This window comes from Sinohyriopsis cumingii, chromosome 4 (assembly GCF_028554795.1).
Source record: "Sinohyriopsis cumingii isolate HCF-2022 chromosome 4, ASM2855479v2, whole genome shotgun sequence".
In the NCBI taxonomy this organism is placed as follows: Eukaryota; Metazoa; Mollusca; class Bivalvia; order Unionida; family Unionidae; genus Sinohyriopsis; species Sinohyriopsis cumingii.
Genome location: NC_142964.1, coordinates 73,494,727 through 73,512,448, shown reverse-complemented (window position 1 = coordinate 73,512,448; position 17,722 = coordinate 73,494,727). Strand labels below are relative to the sequence as shown.

General features: G+C 35.0%; 1 protein-coding gene across 1 annotated transcript; it reads left to right on the top strand.

Moving 5' to 3' along the window:
- Positions 1-636: 636 nt before the first annotated feature.
- On the top strand, positions 637-10,342 carry LOC149801446 (metalloprotease mig-17-like). The gene is made up of 7 exons (XM_089954314.1): positions 637-782; positions 3,842-3,885; positions 5,192-5,300; positions 6,072-6,242; positions 6,673-6,808; positions 9,760-9,870; positions 10,301-10,342. The coding sequence occupies exons 1-7, from the start codon at positions 667-669 to the stop codon at positions 10,334-10,336; spliced, it is 723 nt and encodes a 240-aa protein (XP_089810440.1). The 5' UTR covers positions 637-666; the 3' UTR covers positions 10,337-10,342.
- Positions 10,343-17,722: the final 7,380 nt, after the last annotated feature.

Here is a 17,722-nt window from a genome sequence, read left to right as displayed (position 1 = left end):
GCGAACAAGACACGATGTTTAGAATATATTTTACTTTGCAATGAGTGACCTGAAAAAGCGGCAATTACAAGCTAATTTATATGTCTATACATAAATCAGATAACATTAAATTGAGACAGAGAAATAGAGAAAGTTAGCAAATCAGAACATTGCTTACCGCGCATGAAAAAATGTTATTAATATTAGTATCTCTGTGATTTCCTGAATATGATGCGACGAATATGTAAATCGTATGCATATGTAATGAATGGTTCTAAAGGTATAATACATGGTTGTTTTAAAACATATGATTTATATACTGAACGATTCCTATCTGTCTAGTCATTGCAAATTAAACATAATGTTGAATAGCTTACTTGTCCAATAGTCTCTCTCTCCCTCCTTCCACCCCCTCACCCCCCCCCCCTTTGTGTACTTGATGTATTGTTTTACATTTAGATTTGAACTTAATCGTTGTATCTACGAGCAGAGGTTAGTGTGTAGGATGCTCATTAATTTATACCAACCTATGTACATGGAAATTAAATGGGAAAAAACAACTTTTTTCACCTCTATTTTTCCATTGTAAGCGTAAAAATAGAAGTCGATTTTCATCATTTGCTATTTCGTTTCTTTTTGTACTTAAAGCATGAAGACTCCTTTCCACACCTGGTGTCTAATGTGACGATGATTAATGGAATAAAATATATTGAGCAATCTCACTATATCTATGATCTGTATTACTGGGATATGAACGGCACTAACAATGTAATGGTCTTCGACCAGGCTCTTCTATTCACGAGGTAAGATAATGTACATAGGGTACAAATCTTATCGTGTGGATACAAATGACTATGGGCAGATTTCGCCCAAATTATGCATGAAGCTCGTTTTGAATACGTGAATCAGGGAATGCAAAATATGAGCTGAAAATTACGGAACACTTTGAAATTATCTGTGACAAATTTTGAAATTTGAAATTTCCAATTTTGTGCGCACAACATGCTCAAAGGAGCCCAAATGATTCACACAAACTACATTTTTAATCTTTTTTTGTTTCTAAAATGATGTACGCAACAAATTGTCACAGCTTCCTTAGGGTAGATCAGAGCTTCAAATCAGATAAGAGCTTCAAATCAGATAATTAATCATTTTATTCAAATTTTATATACTCATACGAATATTGTGACATTTTGTCTAAATTAAGATGGTACATACGATCCATTGGATAGATCAGGATTACAGTCAGGAGAAGATTTATCTGTTTCTTAGAGGAAACATTAACATTTCCGTATCATTAAAAATGTGTTTCGTATTAACGTTCAGTGGTATAAACTAAATACTCCCGTACCCACATTTATCTTTATTTTTTTGTTAGTCATTTACTAGTTTATGCCAAAGTCAATCACTCCAAGAAAATGTGTTAATATACAAACACCGAGCAGACGACATCAGAATATTTAAGGCATATTAAGATTTTCGGTTGCACTTAAAATTGTAAGAATCGTCTTTTATAATGAAACACGGGTAATAAATGTTTCATGCATGTAAGGTCTGTTTAAATATCTTGATTGGAATATTTTTATCAATCCACTCTCTCTTTGTTGGATTTGTTGCTCATTTTGTGTGCTTTTTCAATAATTGGATTAGAGTGTTTATGAAAACCACAGCATAATTATCAGAAGTAATTACTTTGTGGATATCAGTGTTGCTTTGTTGCTACGTGGGCTACACATGCTCGAAACGTTGCTAGGCGTAAAGGAAAAACGTGGCACAAAGGATATTTGAAAGATATTTTACACTGAACATAATCCAAGTACCCATAGCGATAGAGTTATCATCAGAGATATAACTGTTACAAGAACTCGGTAATGTCTGTCGCATGAGAGACTGAGGGCATTTGGAAACTGATTTCTGGACAGCCTCTCTGGCTGAGAAAGCATAAATTATGAGAAAACTTTCTGAATCATTGAACCAAAAGATCGTTACTTCACACAAAGCAATACACATTTTATTCGATAGATCATCTGTATATGCTTTTCCGTAATGGAATTTCATTTGTGTATCTATATGAAACATATCTTATTGAAAATTTCGTCCTAGACTAACTCACAGTAAAGTACTTGATAGATGTTCTCGACATTGTTTGAAAAGGCTTAACTTTGCATTGGGAAAGGATCTTGACTACGAGGACAGATCACCAGTGCCTGGTAATCACTGTTCACTGTATCAAAAATGCACACTGTCAATCACACTGTATTCTCATGCACTAAAGTATGATCAATTTCCTTTAAATCAATAGCAATAATCCATACATTAAAACAAGGATCGCTACGAAACAGAGACGACAAAAATATTATAAAACTAGATAGGAACAATATTCATGAGTACTAAACTCCGAAATGACACAAAAAGCAGCAATCAGTAGGTCCATTGACAGAAGAGATTACGATTTAATAACACTATTCCACTGCAGATAGTTTTAAATTTGAATCTACGGAATTGGGTTTACATGGTAAAGATATGGACCGGAGTTTGATCGGAAAAACGAGTAAAAGCAAATCGTTAATCTTCCTGTTTATATATATATATATATATATATATATATATATATATATATATATATATATATATATATATATATATATATATATATATACAGAAAGCTAATCATATGGCGAATAACATTCCTTTTAAGCGCACTGGATCCAGCAAGGGATTACGTGTGACATGGATTAATTAAGATAAATGCAATAAACTGACAACGAACAGTGCAAAACTTGTATCTAATTAGCTTGAGCGCTTTCGACTCTTAATGAGTCTTTTTCAAAGGCAAATACAAAACATAGACAAGACAAGCAAATAAAACAGAAAAACCATTATGTTTGCAAAACTTTACGGAACTGTTTCTACAGGAATTAAATCTTTAAATTTACGATGTTTCAACTAGTTTATTTCAACTTGTTGAGGATACTGAAAAATATTTTTATTGACCTATAATTCAATGAGCCATAACGACATCTATTATTTTATGTAACTTTATGTAATTGCAAATTATGTCTCGGATATTTCATTGTTATAGTAGTAGTTAGAGGCTACTAAGTACATTTAGAGAATTATTTAAAAGAAAACGTGTCGGCTGCAAAATATAATTTTATTAGTGTATGGCTGTCTTTTTCAATTCTTCTTGCTTTAAACCGCTTGGTTTCGGTGTTCTAAGGCGGCGTGTCCAGAAAGAATCCTTTTCTGCCCTGGTTTCAGAACTCAGCTGGGGTTGTGAGCAATTTAATTAGTGTTGTATCACTGAAAGTTGGCCAGGGGAGGAGACATGTTTTGCGACCACGCTTCTGTGCAGATTCTTTCTTATCCAGTCAGATATATGAAGGTTGATCCTTTTGTGTAGCAGTTCAGTTTCTCCGACATACTGAAGACTACAGATCTTACATGTGATGAGACATCTTACATTCTCTGATTTGCACTTTTGTTTCGACCATGTATGTTTCGTTTTTCTCTAGTCACTGTGCTAGAAAATGTCCTGGTCTGCATCATATGTTGACCGGTTTTGCACTTTTTATCGCTACAGGGGCGAGATTAACGTGGGTGGTCGTGATTAGTGATTGGCGTAGACTTCAACCTGACTATGATGTAAAACGTCAATCAGTAATCTTACAATTACCTTTCTTTAGTTTTGTAAATCCATCAAAATGATTTCTTAGACTGCATATATATTTCTTCTTTTTTAACATTTTTCATTAGTTTTCTATAATATCTACCTATAAATGTCATCGCTTTTATTTGTGTTGCCAGACTGTCAAGAACACCTGTCGTACAGATACAAAGGACGACTATTTTTCTTTTCTAGATACAACTTGTATAAAGATACCCCTAATAATAATAAAGTTAATGGTAAGTACATTCACCTCGTCTTGATCTCTCTCTCTCTCTCTCTCTCTCTCTCTCTCTCTCTCTCTCTCTCTCACCAAATATCTTCTGATAGAAACTCTGGATAAGTGTACGGCATGCAAATAACAAATTTCTTATTTTAATGTCAACATCTCTTAAATCAGATGGCATAATCCAGACGCCTCCTTGACCACTCCGGTGGCCTAGTGGTCAGAGCGTCCGCCTCAGATGTGGTAGGTCGTGGGTTCGATCCCCGGTCAAGTCATACCAAATACTTACACATAATGGTACTAACAGCTGCCTCGGTTGGCACTCAGCATTAAGAGGTTAGTGTTAGGACTGGTCGGCCGGTGTCAGAATAATGTGACTTGGTGGGACATCATGCTACATGTCTGCGTCATGATGCCCCAGTGTTAGACATCACTATAAACTGCCACACAGCAGACATCGTAGCGATATGACTGAAAAGTTGTTAAACCTATTTTTAAAAGAATTCTAAATCAAATCCAAGACGCCTCCAGCTGATTCGTTAGTATACCCTTTCATGGAGTATTAAATTCGAGAAATTTAACGTTTACAATTACATTCGTTTTTCTCCAAGAAAAGCTATGTAGTATGTATATTTGTCAATATGGTAAGGATTTTGTCTTTCTCTCGTATACTGAATAAACAACTATATATATATATATATATATATATATATATATATATATATATATATATATATATATATATATATATATATAAAGAGAGAAAGAGAAGGAGACAAACAGACTGACAACAGAGATTGCTGTGGTGGCCAGTATATGCGGTCGAGGAAGTTCATGGGAAATATATATTTCATATTCTAGTAAATGCTCGTATTTTGAAGCGTTGCGTTCTTTGTGGTTATGCAGCAAAACGACTCTCAATTGAAAACGACTAAAAAATTGTGATTGAAAATGTATATAGAGCGTACAATTCACAGTTTGACAGTATCTAGGAGTATCCTGATAATCGATTCAGTTTACGTTACCAGTCTTGTATAACTTATGTCACTAAATCTAGTTACGTAGTTATAATAGATTTAATCATTACATGTATATTGGGTTGCTTATCTATGTTGAAGTAATCATTGTGATATTAACTTTGATATCTCGATCGTTTGGAAGGAATGAGGAATATAAACACTTGTAGATTAAGCAATGATCGTGCGTTTGTATAATCAATGCATATTGTCATTCCGTCTCAGAACATTTGATGTGTTTTGAAAGTTAGCGTTTATAGAATGTAAATATGATATATAGCCAACATTTATTTCTTTCTTCAGGCGTTTCCAATACTGGTGGGGTATGTGATTTGGGTCGCAGATTTTCGATTATCGAGGCTAGCGATTATTCTCTGACTGTGAGGACAGCAGCACATGAACTTGCACACAGGTACGTCAATTCCTAGTTCCCTGTTTATCTCTTGTATTCAAGTTCATTAAATTAGCACTTCTGGTGCCCCGTGTTGTGTTCTTGATTTTGTATGTACAATTGTTAGTAAACGCTCAAACAAGGAAGGTTGTTTTCTTGGGTTCTTTGGCTTCCTCTATGTCAAGAACCAAATCACTGTATAACTCGAGCTTCGAGAATGTATCATAATATCTGTGTAACATACATGCAGTTAGATAATCAACAAAGTTCACAGATTTGAGAAAAATGACCAGACAACATGCTGTCTTTGAAATTTGGATACGCATGTATGTACACATGTACGATTCAGCGAGCATTCATACATTGCTGGATGATCTGAATGGTAAATCTGGGATCAAATCAATTCTTGTTTTCTACAGCATGCATTTATTTAAACTGGCATTGTAGAACTTATTTGTTCATAAGTAAACTGAAGATAACCTTAAGTGTAAATATCGACAACAGTGTAACGCAAAACATCAAAAAAAATTTTAAGATGTTTGCAGAAAAGGAGGCTTTTAATTTGGAAAATCACTTTTTAATATTACTTGCTTGTGACAGTAATCGATACTTGAATATTACTTTAGAAGGCTGCTTAATTTTGTTTTGTGATACCAAAGCTAGCGAGAAAGAGAATCATTTTGTTTGTTGAATATATGTCTGTTACTAACAGTATGTGTGTTTGTGTGAGCCAATTGTGAAAGCTGCACTGTACTAGATTTATAGTTATTCGCTTACCCTGCTTTTTTCTAGCCTTGGAGCATTCCATGACGGCGAGGGAATAGCCATAGGTTGCAAGCCTTCCGATTTCTTCCTCATGTCTCCGGAGATGTACGTTCCCAACCGTAGAAAGCGATACACAAGAAACCCATGGCTTTTCTCCGATTGCTCCGTGAATTCGTTCAAGAAGACACTAAAAGCCAAGTATGTGTAATCGATATGTATAACCGCTTATGTCAGACATTCCTTCATACAGGTGACTGACTTTTCCAGTTGTTCAAGGTACACAATTATGCTCACACACTTTGAAAATCCCGACTGATTTGAATCCTCAACAATTATAAAGCATGGAAAAAATAATGCAAATATACAACTTGTTCTGAGAAGAAGGATATGTTCCTATGGATGTCAGTCTATTGTATGTGCAGCCGTTTAATCCAGCATAGATTTGTGCATTCGTCGTTCTGTCTCTGCGCACAAATTCAAACGTATCTGTGAATGTAGTTAGCTACGTATGTATGTACTAACGTAAGGAAGCAAGATAGTACGTATCATATTAATCTATCTATCTATCATTGTATCTCTCTATCGATCTGTCGATCTATCACATCATACGGGCCATTTTGTGTTTCAGAGATTGCGTAAAGAAGAAGGGTAATGTCTACGACGAGAATGAATGGATGAAATATACAATGAAACAACCAGGAGAGGTGTACTCCCTTGATGAGCAGTGTCAGCATGCTAACGGGCCAAATTCTCGCTATTGTGGGGTACGTACGGTGTGTTTGTGTATGTGTATGCACGCGTGTGCATATGCATTTGCGTGGGCGCCATCCTAGCTCTTGGAAACGTGTCAAGCATCACGAGTGATATCAGCTTACCAAATGACTTAACGCTCTCTAATTCATTGACATTCAATTTCACATAAGATAAGGTATGTAAACGCACACACAGCAAAACCAAATGAATGAAAGGTACCTACATAAGTATGTGGTTCAATGGTTATTCGACAGAATACAAAGCCTAGTAGATACTTAAATAGTACCAATGTAAAAACAAATAAATTCATAATTATTTAGGATGATAAACCCATCCAAATTTAAGTACCTTTAGCTACAGCATCATTAAGATAAAAACGGAAAATATGAAAATTGCAAAAGTTAAACAAACTAAACGATGAAGATTAAAAAGTAAACAAAATTTATAAAGGTATAAGTATCTATGTCACGCCTGTATTTCCTAAAAATCTTTATATAATTCGACGTCCGTTTCCTTTCTTTAAGTTTAGTGTCTGTTTACCGTTTTGAGTGGTGGTTCTCGGATTATAATGTGTAGTATGATTTTTCATCTACACAAAATGAAAATCAGTGAAGAATATTATAAGGCTCTAGTCAACAATAGTATCCATTCCTCTGTTAAGTCCAGTCTGTGGAATTATTTACTGTTGTGTTCAGATATAATTTAAGTTTAATTATTTATTTAAATTATTAATTGGAATTACACGGTGCGCGTAGACATTCTCGACAAAAAGTCTGCGTAGGGATTATTGTCTATCCATTCAAAGACATCCTACATTATGTCATTGTGTTACATCAAAACTGTTCGTACCCCAACCTATGTAAGATTATTAGTACATCAGAACATTCAATACTGGAATTCATTCGTAATACTCTATACTTTTTGACGTGCGATAGAAAGCTAACGATTATTGTTTTATTTAATTCATACTACTTTACGTTCATCTTATATTTATACTTTGTAAGTTAGAGAAATAAATGTATTTGTATTAGACATGTTAGTTTTGTTTCTTTCTGGTACATAGTTTAAGACCATATGGTTATAAGAGAACTCACATTAAGGAACGATACTGGATGACACTGAATTTGCGCCACATATGAATTCATTTGTTAACAACGTAGAATTTTGTTCCACTACTTTGATTCCGTTAGTGATATTTATGATTCTCCCTTCTTTGATTTTGTGATATAACTTTAATGGGCTGATGGCAGAAAAACATTGAAATGAAATTTACCAGTTTGGTGGTCGTTTGTCATTTGTTGGTTTTGTTTCTTTCGATTTGTTATCTTTTTGTTTTTATATTTTCTTTCATTAGGAATCACGAATTTATCTTGGTATTTGTACTTAGAATTTTTGTGTGGATGAAATTGCTTCTTCCCTTGACAAAGAGGTAGTGTAAATCGAAATGCTGTAAAGCTGTTTTGTGTAACTTGAAACACTGTGAAGCTGTTTTGTGTGTGCGCAGTTGCTAATGTGGGTTAATGTATTCTATATATTGAAAGGAGATCTTTTCCAGTAGAGGCATGAAGAAGCAAATGGTTCATAGGTGCAGTAGTCTCTGAACAACTAAAATGGAGTGTTCTCTTCAACAACTGAAATGTGATAGCATTTTGATCTGTACTTAAGGACATGCTGCAAAGACGACGGTTTATTCTAAAGTATGTGGCATTATAGTGCAAAATAGTGTGCACGATTTATCAGATTTGCGACGCTGGGCTAGATGCAAGACCTAATCCTGCTGCCTAACACGCTTAGACTGATCGCCTATTCTAATATCGAGTAAGAATAAATTTCCGTTTGGAAATCCAATACTGTTACTGTTGACCATTACTGAAACACTGTAATGCGACTGAGACAGCAGCCGCTCGATTAATGAATTTATAGTTTATCCACATATAGGAGTGCATCACCACCAAATCTATCTTGAAAGCACAAAAACCTCAAGGCCAATAGTTTCCAATGAAATTATGCCTTTATTGACATTGACAATCATTAGCATTATTTTTCTGGCTATAATTAAAATATGTGATTTAGCTGTATATATCGAAAACTATATACTTACTAGTAATGTGGTACCTGTTAAGAATTCACAGTCGTAATTATTGTAGTGTAGCTATTTAACATAACGTCAAATTTCGCCGGAAGCAATGGCTGTCTAGTCAGCCATTCCATTATACTTTATACAGCAGTTAATTTACTCAAACAATTCGTACTATCTTTGAACGTTTGTCACAGTATCTATTACTATTATTTAAAACAGCCCTATGCAATTGATGTGTCTGGAATGGTCACTGGCAAAAACAAATGTTATTCATGTTATTCCATTGCAACATGTGTGTGTGTGTGTGATTTGGATTCTTAAAGTAGCTTTAACAATGTTTCAGTCATATCGCTACGATGTCTGCAGTGTGGCAGTTTAAAGTGATGTCTAGCACTGGGGCATCATGCCGCAGACATATAGCATGATGTCCCACCCAGTCACATTATCCAGAAACCAGGCCGACCAGTCCTAACACTAACCTCAAAATGCTGAGCGCCAAGCAAGGTAGCTGTTAGTACCATTTTTGTAAGTCTTTGGTATGACTCGGCCGGGGATCGAACCCACGATATCCCGCATCAGAGACGGACGCTCTAACCACTAGGCCACCGGAGCGGTTACCCCCATTGCAACATTACATATCCTGAAGTTTTGTCTAGGTCAATATGACAGCTTGGATATAATCACTGGATTTCACTGAAAATTTAAAAAAGGGAAAGACATATATAAATGAATCTAGGTAGGTTAGTGACGCCCTGAGCTTTGCAAGAACCACGTCTACAAGTTGTAAAAGGAATTTTCCTGTTTCCAGTGATATTGACGGTTAAATGTTGTTAAGGGCAGTTTACAGCGAGCTTCATGTATATTTGAGTCATTATTTTACAGCGAAGCATTGGGGCAGTGTGTTCATTTATGGAATGTACGGATCCCAAAACTAAACAATGCATGCGGAAATATTTCGGTGCAGCTAGAGGAACCGAATGTGGAGACAATATGGTACTCTCCTCTCTCTCTCTCTCTGAAACGATGCATCAAATGATCTCGGTCTAAATCTAGTCATGAAATATGACTATCATCAAAAATTATAATAACAAGCTTACTTGTCAGATGATATTTTCTATGAAAATTTTATATCATCATAAATATAATGTCTTCCTTTCACATTGAAGTCTGGATAGATAAAATAAAACCGTGAGTTCCTTTTATAATTCTCACTTAACTGTATTCAATTAAATACCCACGTGGTTTTCTTGCTATTCAATCAGATAAAGAACCGGTGTGAGTACAAAATCTGTTTGTATGCCTGTTTCTTCCAAATGTACAAAAAGACACAAATACACACAGTTATATATATATATATATATATATATATATATATATATATATATATATATATATATATATATATATATCCGTCTTTTTTCAGTGGTGTATAGAAGGAACGTGCGTTTCTAAGGGTTAAACATAGGTGAGTGCATCCTGATGTTTTGGGGTTACAGCAGCATCGTTGCTCGCCCGTTAGACTCGATGATAATGATGCTGGTTCTAATAAAACTCGAACCAAGCAGAATCAGCAGCAATTTGACGTCCTTTAGCAAGGCACCTCGCTTGCACAGTATAAGCTTTCATATATCTATGTTCAGTCAAACTCCAGATATTTGTTAAAAATAACAAACACAAGCATCCTGAGAAATAATTTGTTAAATTTAATTGTAATTCTGTTTTAATTAGTGAATATTGAAACTATGCAGTTTGTTTTACTATAATAATAACTCTAACTGTGAAGACGATAATGAAAGGATACTTTTTATAAACACATCATTTTGAAACGATTGATTACATAAAAACTCGCCAATTTTATTTGAGAAATCCTTGAATTTGCAGACCAGAGCCGCATCGTCCTGCACACCGTCAAGCATGAAATTGGAAATGTTGCTGGAGTTCTGAGCTGACAAATAGTAAAATTGACTTTTAATTTCGTCCTTGACAACTCACATCAAAACACATTTGTGAATTACATATGTATATCCTTGAATGCTAATTTATTATATCAATGCACATCGAATGTTATTATTTGTGGCCAATAAAATATTATTCTTCGGACATTTGTACGTGTTAATTTTCCATATCTGTTCTGATATGATGAATTTGTAACCTAAGGTCTTATATAATATGTTTTACTATGTTTTGCACAAAATTTATTTTGTTGCTCGGTACCACTAAATCTTTACCAGAATTCAACCTTATTTGATGAAGAACGTCACTCTTCCATTACTGATACATTCATATGGATCGTAAAGGTTAGCTCTTTGTTCCTATAAGTTACGTACTGTAAAAAAAATAGTATCCTTAACATGTGTTTAGTTTGTTTTAACACTCAGTGCTATAATTGATTTGTTATGAGATCGGAAAGGATCGAGCAGAAGCATAAAGGGAGTCAACGTTCTGATTAATAATATTACTGACAATGGAAATATAAGTAGTTAAGTGATCTAGCAAAATTATATATAATACTTGTTTATATATTTTCCTGATTCAACTAAAACTCCTTTTAAAATAGTTGTATTAAATAATTGAATTTACTATATTCTCTGCACGTCTGTGTGAGTTATGATTTAGAAAAACCATATACGATCTAATTGAATAATGTCTTGACATCAATCATACATAAATGAAACATTTTCTTTCTCAAAATTACAATATTCATGAAAGCGCATATCTTTTTATCCACACATTTTAATCCAAAGGAAGACTACGACTGGAAAATACAACAATTTCTGACTAATGAAACACTAAACAGTGTGTGTATTTGATGCAATTTACGCGTATTCCTAACTGGAAAAAGCGATTGTATTGTATTTTAATTTAGCCAACATATTCGCGCTTGTAAGAGTCGGATTACTAATTGATTTTCTGTAGAAATCAATGTTACCTACAGCAAAACTATAGCTATTGTATGCACTAGGTAACCCAGTAAACTACGTATGCTCTTTTGGTTTAAGTAAGTGAAAAGTACTCATTAGTTTCGTACAGAGTGAGTACACAATAATGATAGCCGATCTAAACGAAAAGGAGCGTACTGATAAGTCTTTGGGAAATTCGAAAGGAAAACTCAGGACGATCCTATCTCCACGTATTAAGCGAGATATCCAAATATATATTCAAATTAAATTCTGCAATACACAGCCAAAACAAAAAGAACATTTGGCTATGAATATATGTATAAATGCAATTACGGTCCATTAGTTTAGCAGATATGAATCACAGAATACTTGATATATGTTATGACTAAATTCTTGATTTTCTACACGATATGAATTAAAGTCAAAGTGACCTTAAAACATTGATTGAAAACATTTTTGTACTTCACATCCCATCACAGATATGTTTTATTCTCTGCATAATTAATCATACTTAAATAACATACTATTTACTACATCTTCCCGTTGAAAATGGAATTAATGTTAGGATGATGAAATTAACGAAAGTCTAAATGATACAGGCAAAAGTATAGAACATTGTTTTATTATGTATAACTATATTCTGTGCTTAACATTTGACATGTTTTAAGTTTGAAACGTCACTTATACAAAACAATAAATCATTGCTAACGTTTGTCCATGATTGCATATTATACTTTTAGATAATGATCATTTATAAACAATATTTTTACTTGAATTTAAGTTTACGATCTAGCGTGGATTATGATCACAAAAGGTTTTAGGATCAAACTTGATTACGAATTGGATGAGAAAATAGCCAACATCCTTATTATTGTAGTGTGTCTTAGGTTTAGATAAAGGCTATGTTCAGCAAACTTATTGATTGCTGTCATAACACCATTACCTCTCTGAATTCTTGCCCATTAGATATATTGTTCATACACACAAAAAACGGAACTGTTGGATGTTTTCTTCCTGACCAGAACAAATTTTATCTTAAACCAGTTTAATGTTTCCATTTTTGTTTCTTCTTTCACATTTTGTACAGTTTATGTCTTTAATTTCTTTAGAGCCACGCAGTTGTTAAACTTCAGTGTAATTACAATATTGAGCTTAATCTTTTTTTTTTGTTGTACACGATAACAGTGTCCAATGTGAAGGAACATACGCTTTGGTCAACTTTTTAGTGTTTTTAATGATGGCATAATTTGAATCACGTTCCATTTCTAAATGTCCACTTTCTCCAAATTTCTTATTAATTCGGGTTATGTTTTAACCTTTATGAATGAAATATAGCCATACACGATACAAATTTATTTGATAGTGCCCTCCACAAATGTATTATCCTTCACGTTTGAAGTCCTGCTCTTAAGAGAGTTTTGATGCAAGATAAGACAGGTCGAAATTTCGCAAACACCACTACCGCTTTGTGTCTCATCTTACATGAAATAAAGTTGCATTACCATTTCTGAATAAAGTTGTAGCAGCAACGTTTTATCTGATAAGACTTTGCCTTTTCTGATCTTTTTCTTGCCAGGACATTTCCTTTATAGTTAGGTTGTCACTATATTCATTTTCTGCTTTTTTCTTCCACTTTTCCTTCTGTTCTAAGGTGCTCGTAGCGACTGCAACTTCAACACTGGTCATTCTTTTGACAGCAAAATGGACGAAATTGATATCACTGCAAACAATGCTACTTTATACCTTCTCTTGAAGAGAGGTTTTGTCAGCTTCTTTGTACTTTTCTGCGTAAAGTGAGAGCATTCGTCTAATATTCATGTCATGTGAAAGGTATTTCCTTGTTGTCTTCTCTTGTGTGATGCAGTTTAACTGAAACAAACTATTGATGTGGTCAGAGCCAACCTGAATATAAATTTCTTCGGTTTCCGGATCTTTAAGATATTTACCAGTGAAAATTGTATATACTTTACTCCTCACTACATACTCATCAGTTTATTTTTCAGTATTTAATATCCTTAGAAAAATGTTGTGCAAACACGAGATCTGTCCTGTCCAACAATCGTGTAAAATAGCCGAGACAGTTCATCTTCGTTTCCCTGAAACTCGTTCCACAAGCTCATAAATAAAACATATGTGCCCCTCATGATTTAATGTGAGACTTTTACATTTAATTGCAATCTACAGTTTTAGACGGTAAAACTAAATGGAGCCTATTTTATTTAGGACAATCAATAACACCAAAGCAAACTTTATTTAAGAAGGCATTAAATAGTTACAGAATATCCTATCAAAAATTAGTGGAAACATATTGGTGCAGTTTGTACGATCTGTATGATAATGCAGCTTTAATAATTTGAGTCATATCGCTATCATGTCTGCAGTGAGGTAGTCTATAATGATTCTTGGTACTGGGGTATAATTCCGCATATATGTGACATCATGTATTACCCTGCCACTTGTATTGTGGCTTCAATGTATGTGATGAGGTTTGTGGGTGAGTACACGGTGTTGATACTCTATTCAAGCTATACATTAGACATGTATAGATAAACAGTATTCTTGTATATGTTCCAATTCGTGGTTCTCTAAATAAAGTAGACTATTATATATGTCTTCTGTGTTTTCACTAAAGGTGTATTTCTCATTTAATGTTGACATCCGTTAGTCTCGAGAGACGATGGAACTGCGCCCATGAGAGATGTCCCGGTTAGTGGTTGTGCAGCGTCTGCTGTGGCTATGTAGTCCAATGCGGGAGTGGCAGTCACTGCTGCACTTGAAGGTTGCGTCTGGTGTTGGTTGGAGCTGCTTCTTCTTCCTCTGCGATCGTCTTTCATCAGCTAGCAAGCATACATTGTCCTCTCCGGCTTTCAGACCAGTGATCAGAGCATGTCGCTAGCTTGATCTGTCTAGAGCGAGCTCTTCCCAGGTGTTGACATCGATATCAAGAGCTTTCATGTCGTGCTTGCAGACATCCTTGAACCGGAGATGTGACCGTCCGATCGACCTTTTGTCAGAGGCAAGTTCCGAATAAAGAATGTCTTTGGGGATCCGTCCGTTATCCATCCGACGTACATGGCCCAGCGATCTGATGCGACGTTGGCGGAGGAGTGTGGCCATGCTGGGAATATTGGCACGCTCGAGCACCTCGTTGTTTGTTACTCGATCGCTCCAGGTGATCCCGAGTATGCGTCGGAGGCAACGCATGTGAAAGGCGCTCAGTCTTTTCTCTTGTGAGACGTACAGAGTCCAGGTTTCACTTTCGTAAATGAGAGTGCTTAGCACGCAGGCACGGTACACGGTGATCTTAGTGTTCAGGGTCAGCATGATGCTGTTCCACACACTCTGCGACAACCTGGAGAGAGTTGTTGATGCCTTTCCGATCCGCTTGTTGAGCTCAGCATCGAGCGAGAGGTTGTTGGTGATGGTAGAGCCGAGGTACATGAACTGGTTCACCACCTTAAGTTCGTAGTTGTTGATGATGATGCTTGGGGGATCTGCGTCCTGAACCGTCACGTTTGTTACTTATTTAATATACATCAATTTAAGAAGGTAACTGTACCGATAAAGCATGTATTTTACCGCTCGCATACCTATACCTTTACACACACCCCGTGCAATTTTTGGGGGGTACATGCATCATTTTCTTCAGCTAACTGACCTGGTTGCTTATAACACGGTTCGGTCTATAACGCGGTCGGGTTCTACGGCTCCCAACTATTGTGTTATAGCGGGGTCAAACTATATATATAATTCTTTCCTAACCTTCGACACAGTTTGAAACGTCTGCGTTCTGCTGAGGCAGAGTAATGCCAGCTGAAACAATTCACTTCATCCTATTCACATGAAAAAGAAAGGCAAATGGTCATTCGCACAAAGGTACATGTAACTCTGCTGTATTGCATATACCCTCTTGAAACTTCTTCCGAGTTAGAGGATTTCTTAAGTATAGCCTTTGATATTAACCGTACTTGACTACTGATGTACCCATGCTTTTATGTATTACATGTTTCAAAGCATCCTAGGCTTGGTATGGGTTGAATATTTTATGTAAGCATTATGATGAACTAATATATCATATACCATGAAAAACCTACCTCTTTCTTATACAAGACTTCTCTACAGTATGTATTGTGACTAAAAGTAGCAAATGTGCCCAAACGTAAAGCTGATTCTTGGCATCCGAAGTTGGGATTTTCGTGGGGCCTTTACATAATGTCTATCTGCCAACAGATATAGAAACCAACAGTAGAATAATTTTAGTGTTATCAGTATTGATGTTACTGGAATGTGTTGACACAATTAAGCACATGTTTAACCTATATATTTAGCACTGATGATTGTGTTTGTGTAACGTTTTACATATCCATTCTAAGGGAGATAAACTCAAAAACACCACAGCCACTTATGATAAAGCTCACGTCTCTAATGTAGGTATCAATTAAGTGTTATTATTCAACAGAAATGTTCATTGCCTTTTGTAAATAATTTGGGTTTTACATAAATCTCTTTTCATCTATATGCTAATGCTTGTGAACATAAAATGTCGCATTAGTTTAATTTGATCCCTCAGGAGCATATGTACAATAACTCTGGGTTCAATAGGAATTGTGGCAAACAAAAACTGATAAGCAATGAAGAAAATACTACTCCAGTTGTGTAAGGATCCGCTCTCATGGACTTTAACTTTCGGTACATTGAAAACTTTCCCATTCGAAACCCTTGATACTGAAGTGAATTAACCAATCTCGCTATTTCAGACAATAAAAATGGAGCATTCAGTTTACTTCATAATTATTCTCTAATCAATAAAAATCATGCCTGTATTGTCGTCATCGTTAGGCTCAAATATCAATCCCTTTAGGCGTAAAGATTTATATTCCATCATTGTCATTTAAGTTTTTCCTCACACCAAAGCAGTATAAATCAATCCTGTCGCAAGAGCAAACGTATATATTTTTAAGTCACCACCAACAAAGCAGCATAAATCAATCCTGTTGCAACAGCAAATGTATATAGTTTTAAGTCACCACAAAAAAAGCAGCATAAATCAATCCTGTCACAACAGCAAACATATATATTTTTAAGTCACCACCATGGTATTCAACCACCCCATTTCTCCTAATAATTTTATTCTACCAATTCAAAAAGTTATGAACCATCCTAAAATTCTCAGAGTAATTACAACGAAATCAGAAACTCATATCATGGTCATGTCTCACATCATAGAGACAGTTCAATGACACGATCTGCGCTTTCAACCGCTTGATCCTGTGAAAATGTTATATCCTGCATTCATATTCAGAACTGTTGCAACCATGATTACAACTAAAGCTGCTTACTAGAAAAGAAAACTCTTGAGAAAGGTGTAAGCTCGTGAGAGAAATTTGACACTCTCTTCGTCACAGTGACTTCCGAGGAAGAACTCCATAGAGAGAATTGGAATAAGGTTGTTATAATATTTGGGAATTGCAAGATGTGAACAGGATCAATACCCTTTGTATGGTAGAAAAGATAATTCTCTTGATGGGATACAGTTGGTTTTGGCTAAATCAAAACAGCATTCTGAAACTAAATTTACACCTGGAAAGAAACAATACAATATTTTTGTTTATGATAAAGAATAAGCATATGTTACCAGTGATATATTTTCCTTGATATTATATTTGTGAATTATCACATAAAGTTAATTAAGCAGACATTGCAGTATAGTTGATGTCTACTAGGAAACTATTTTCGAATAATGTTAAAATTGTTTTGCATGACTTTAAATAAATTCACAAATTCTAATTTTACATCATAAATGCCAAAAAAAGTCAAGGTTTAAAATTTATAACATACAATGAATTCATTTCAGAAAATACTAATCGCAGGGCATGAATTGCGATGAGAAAACCTTGATGGCTACAAAAATTAACAGTATACTCATAGCTAACAATTTCAAAATA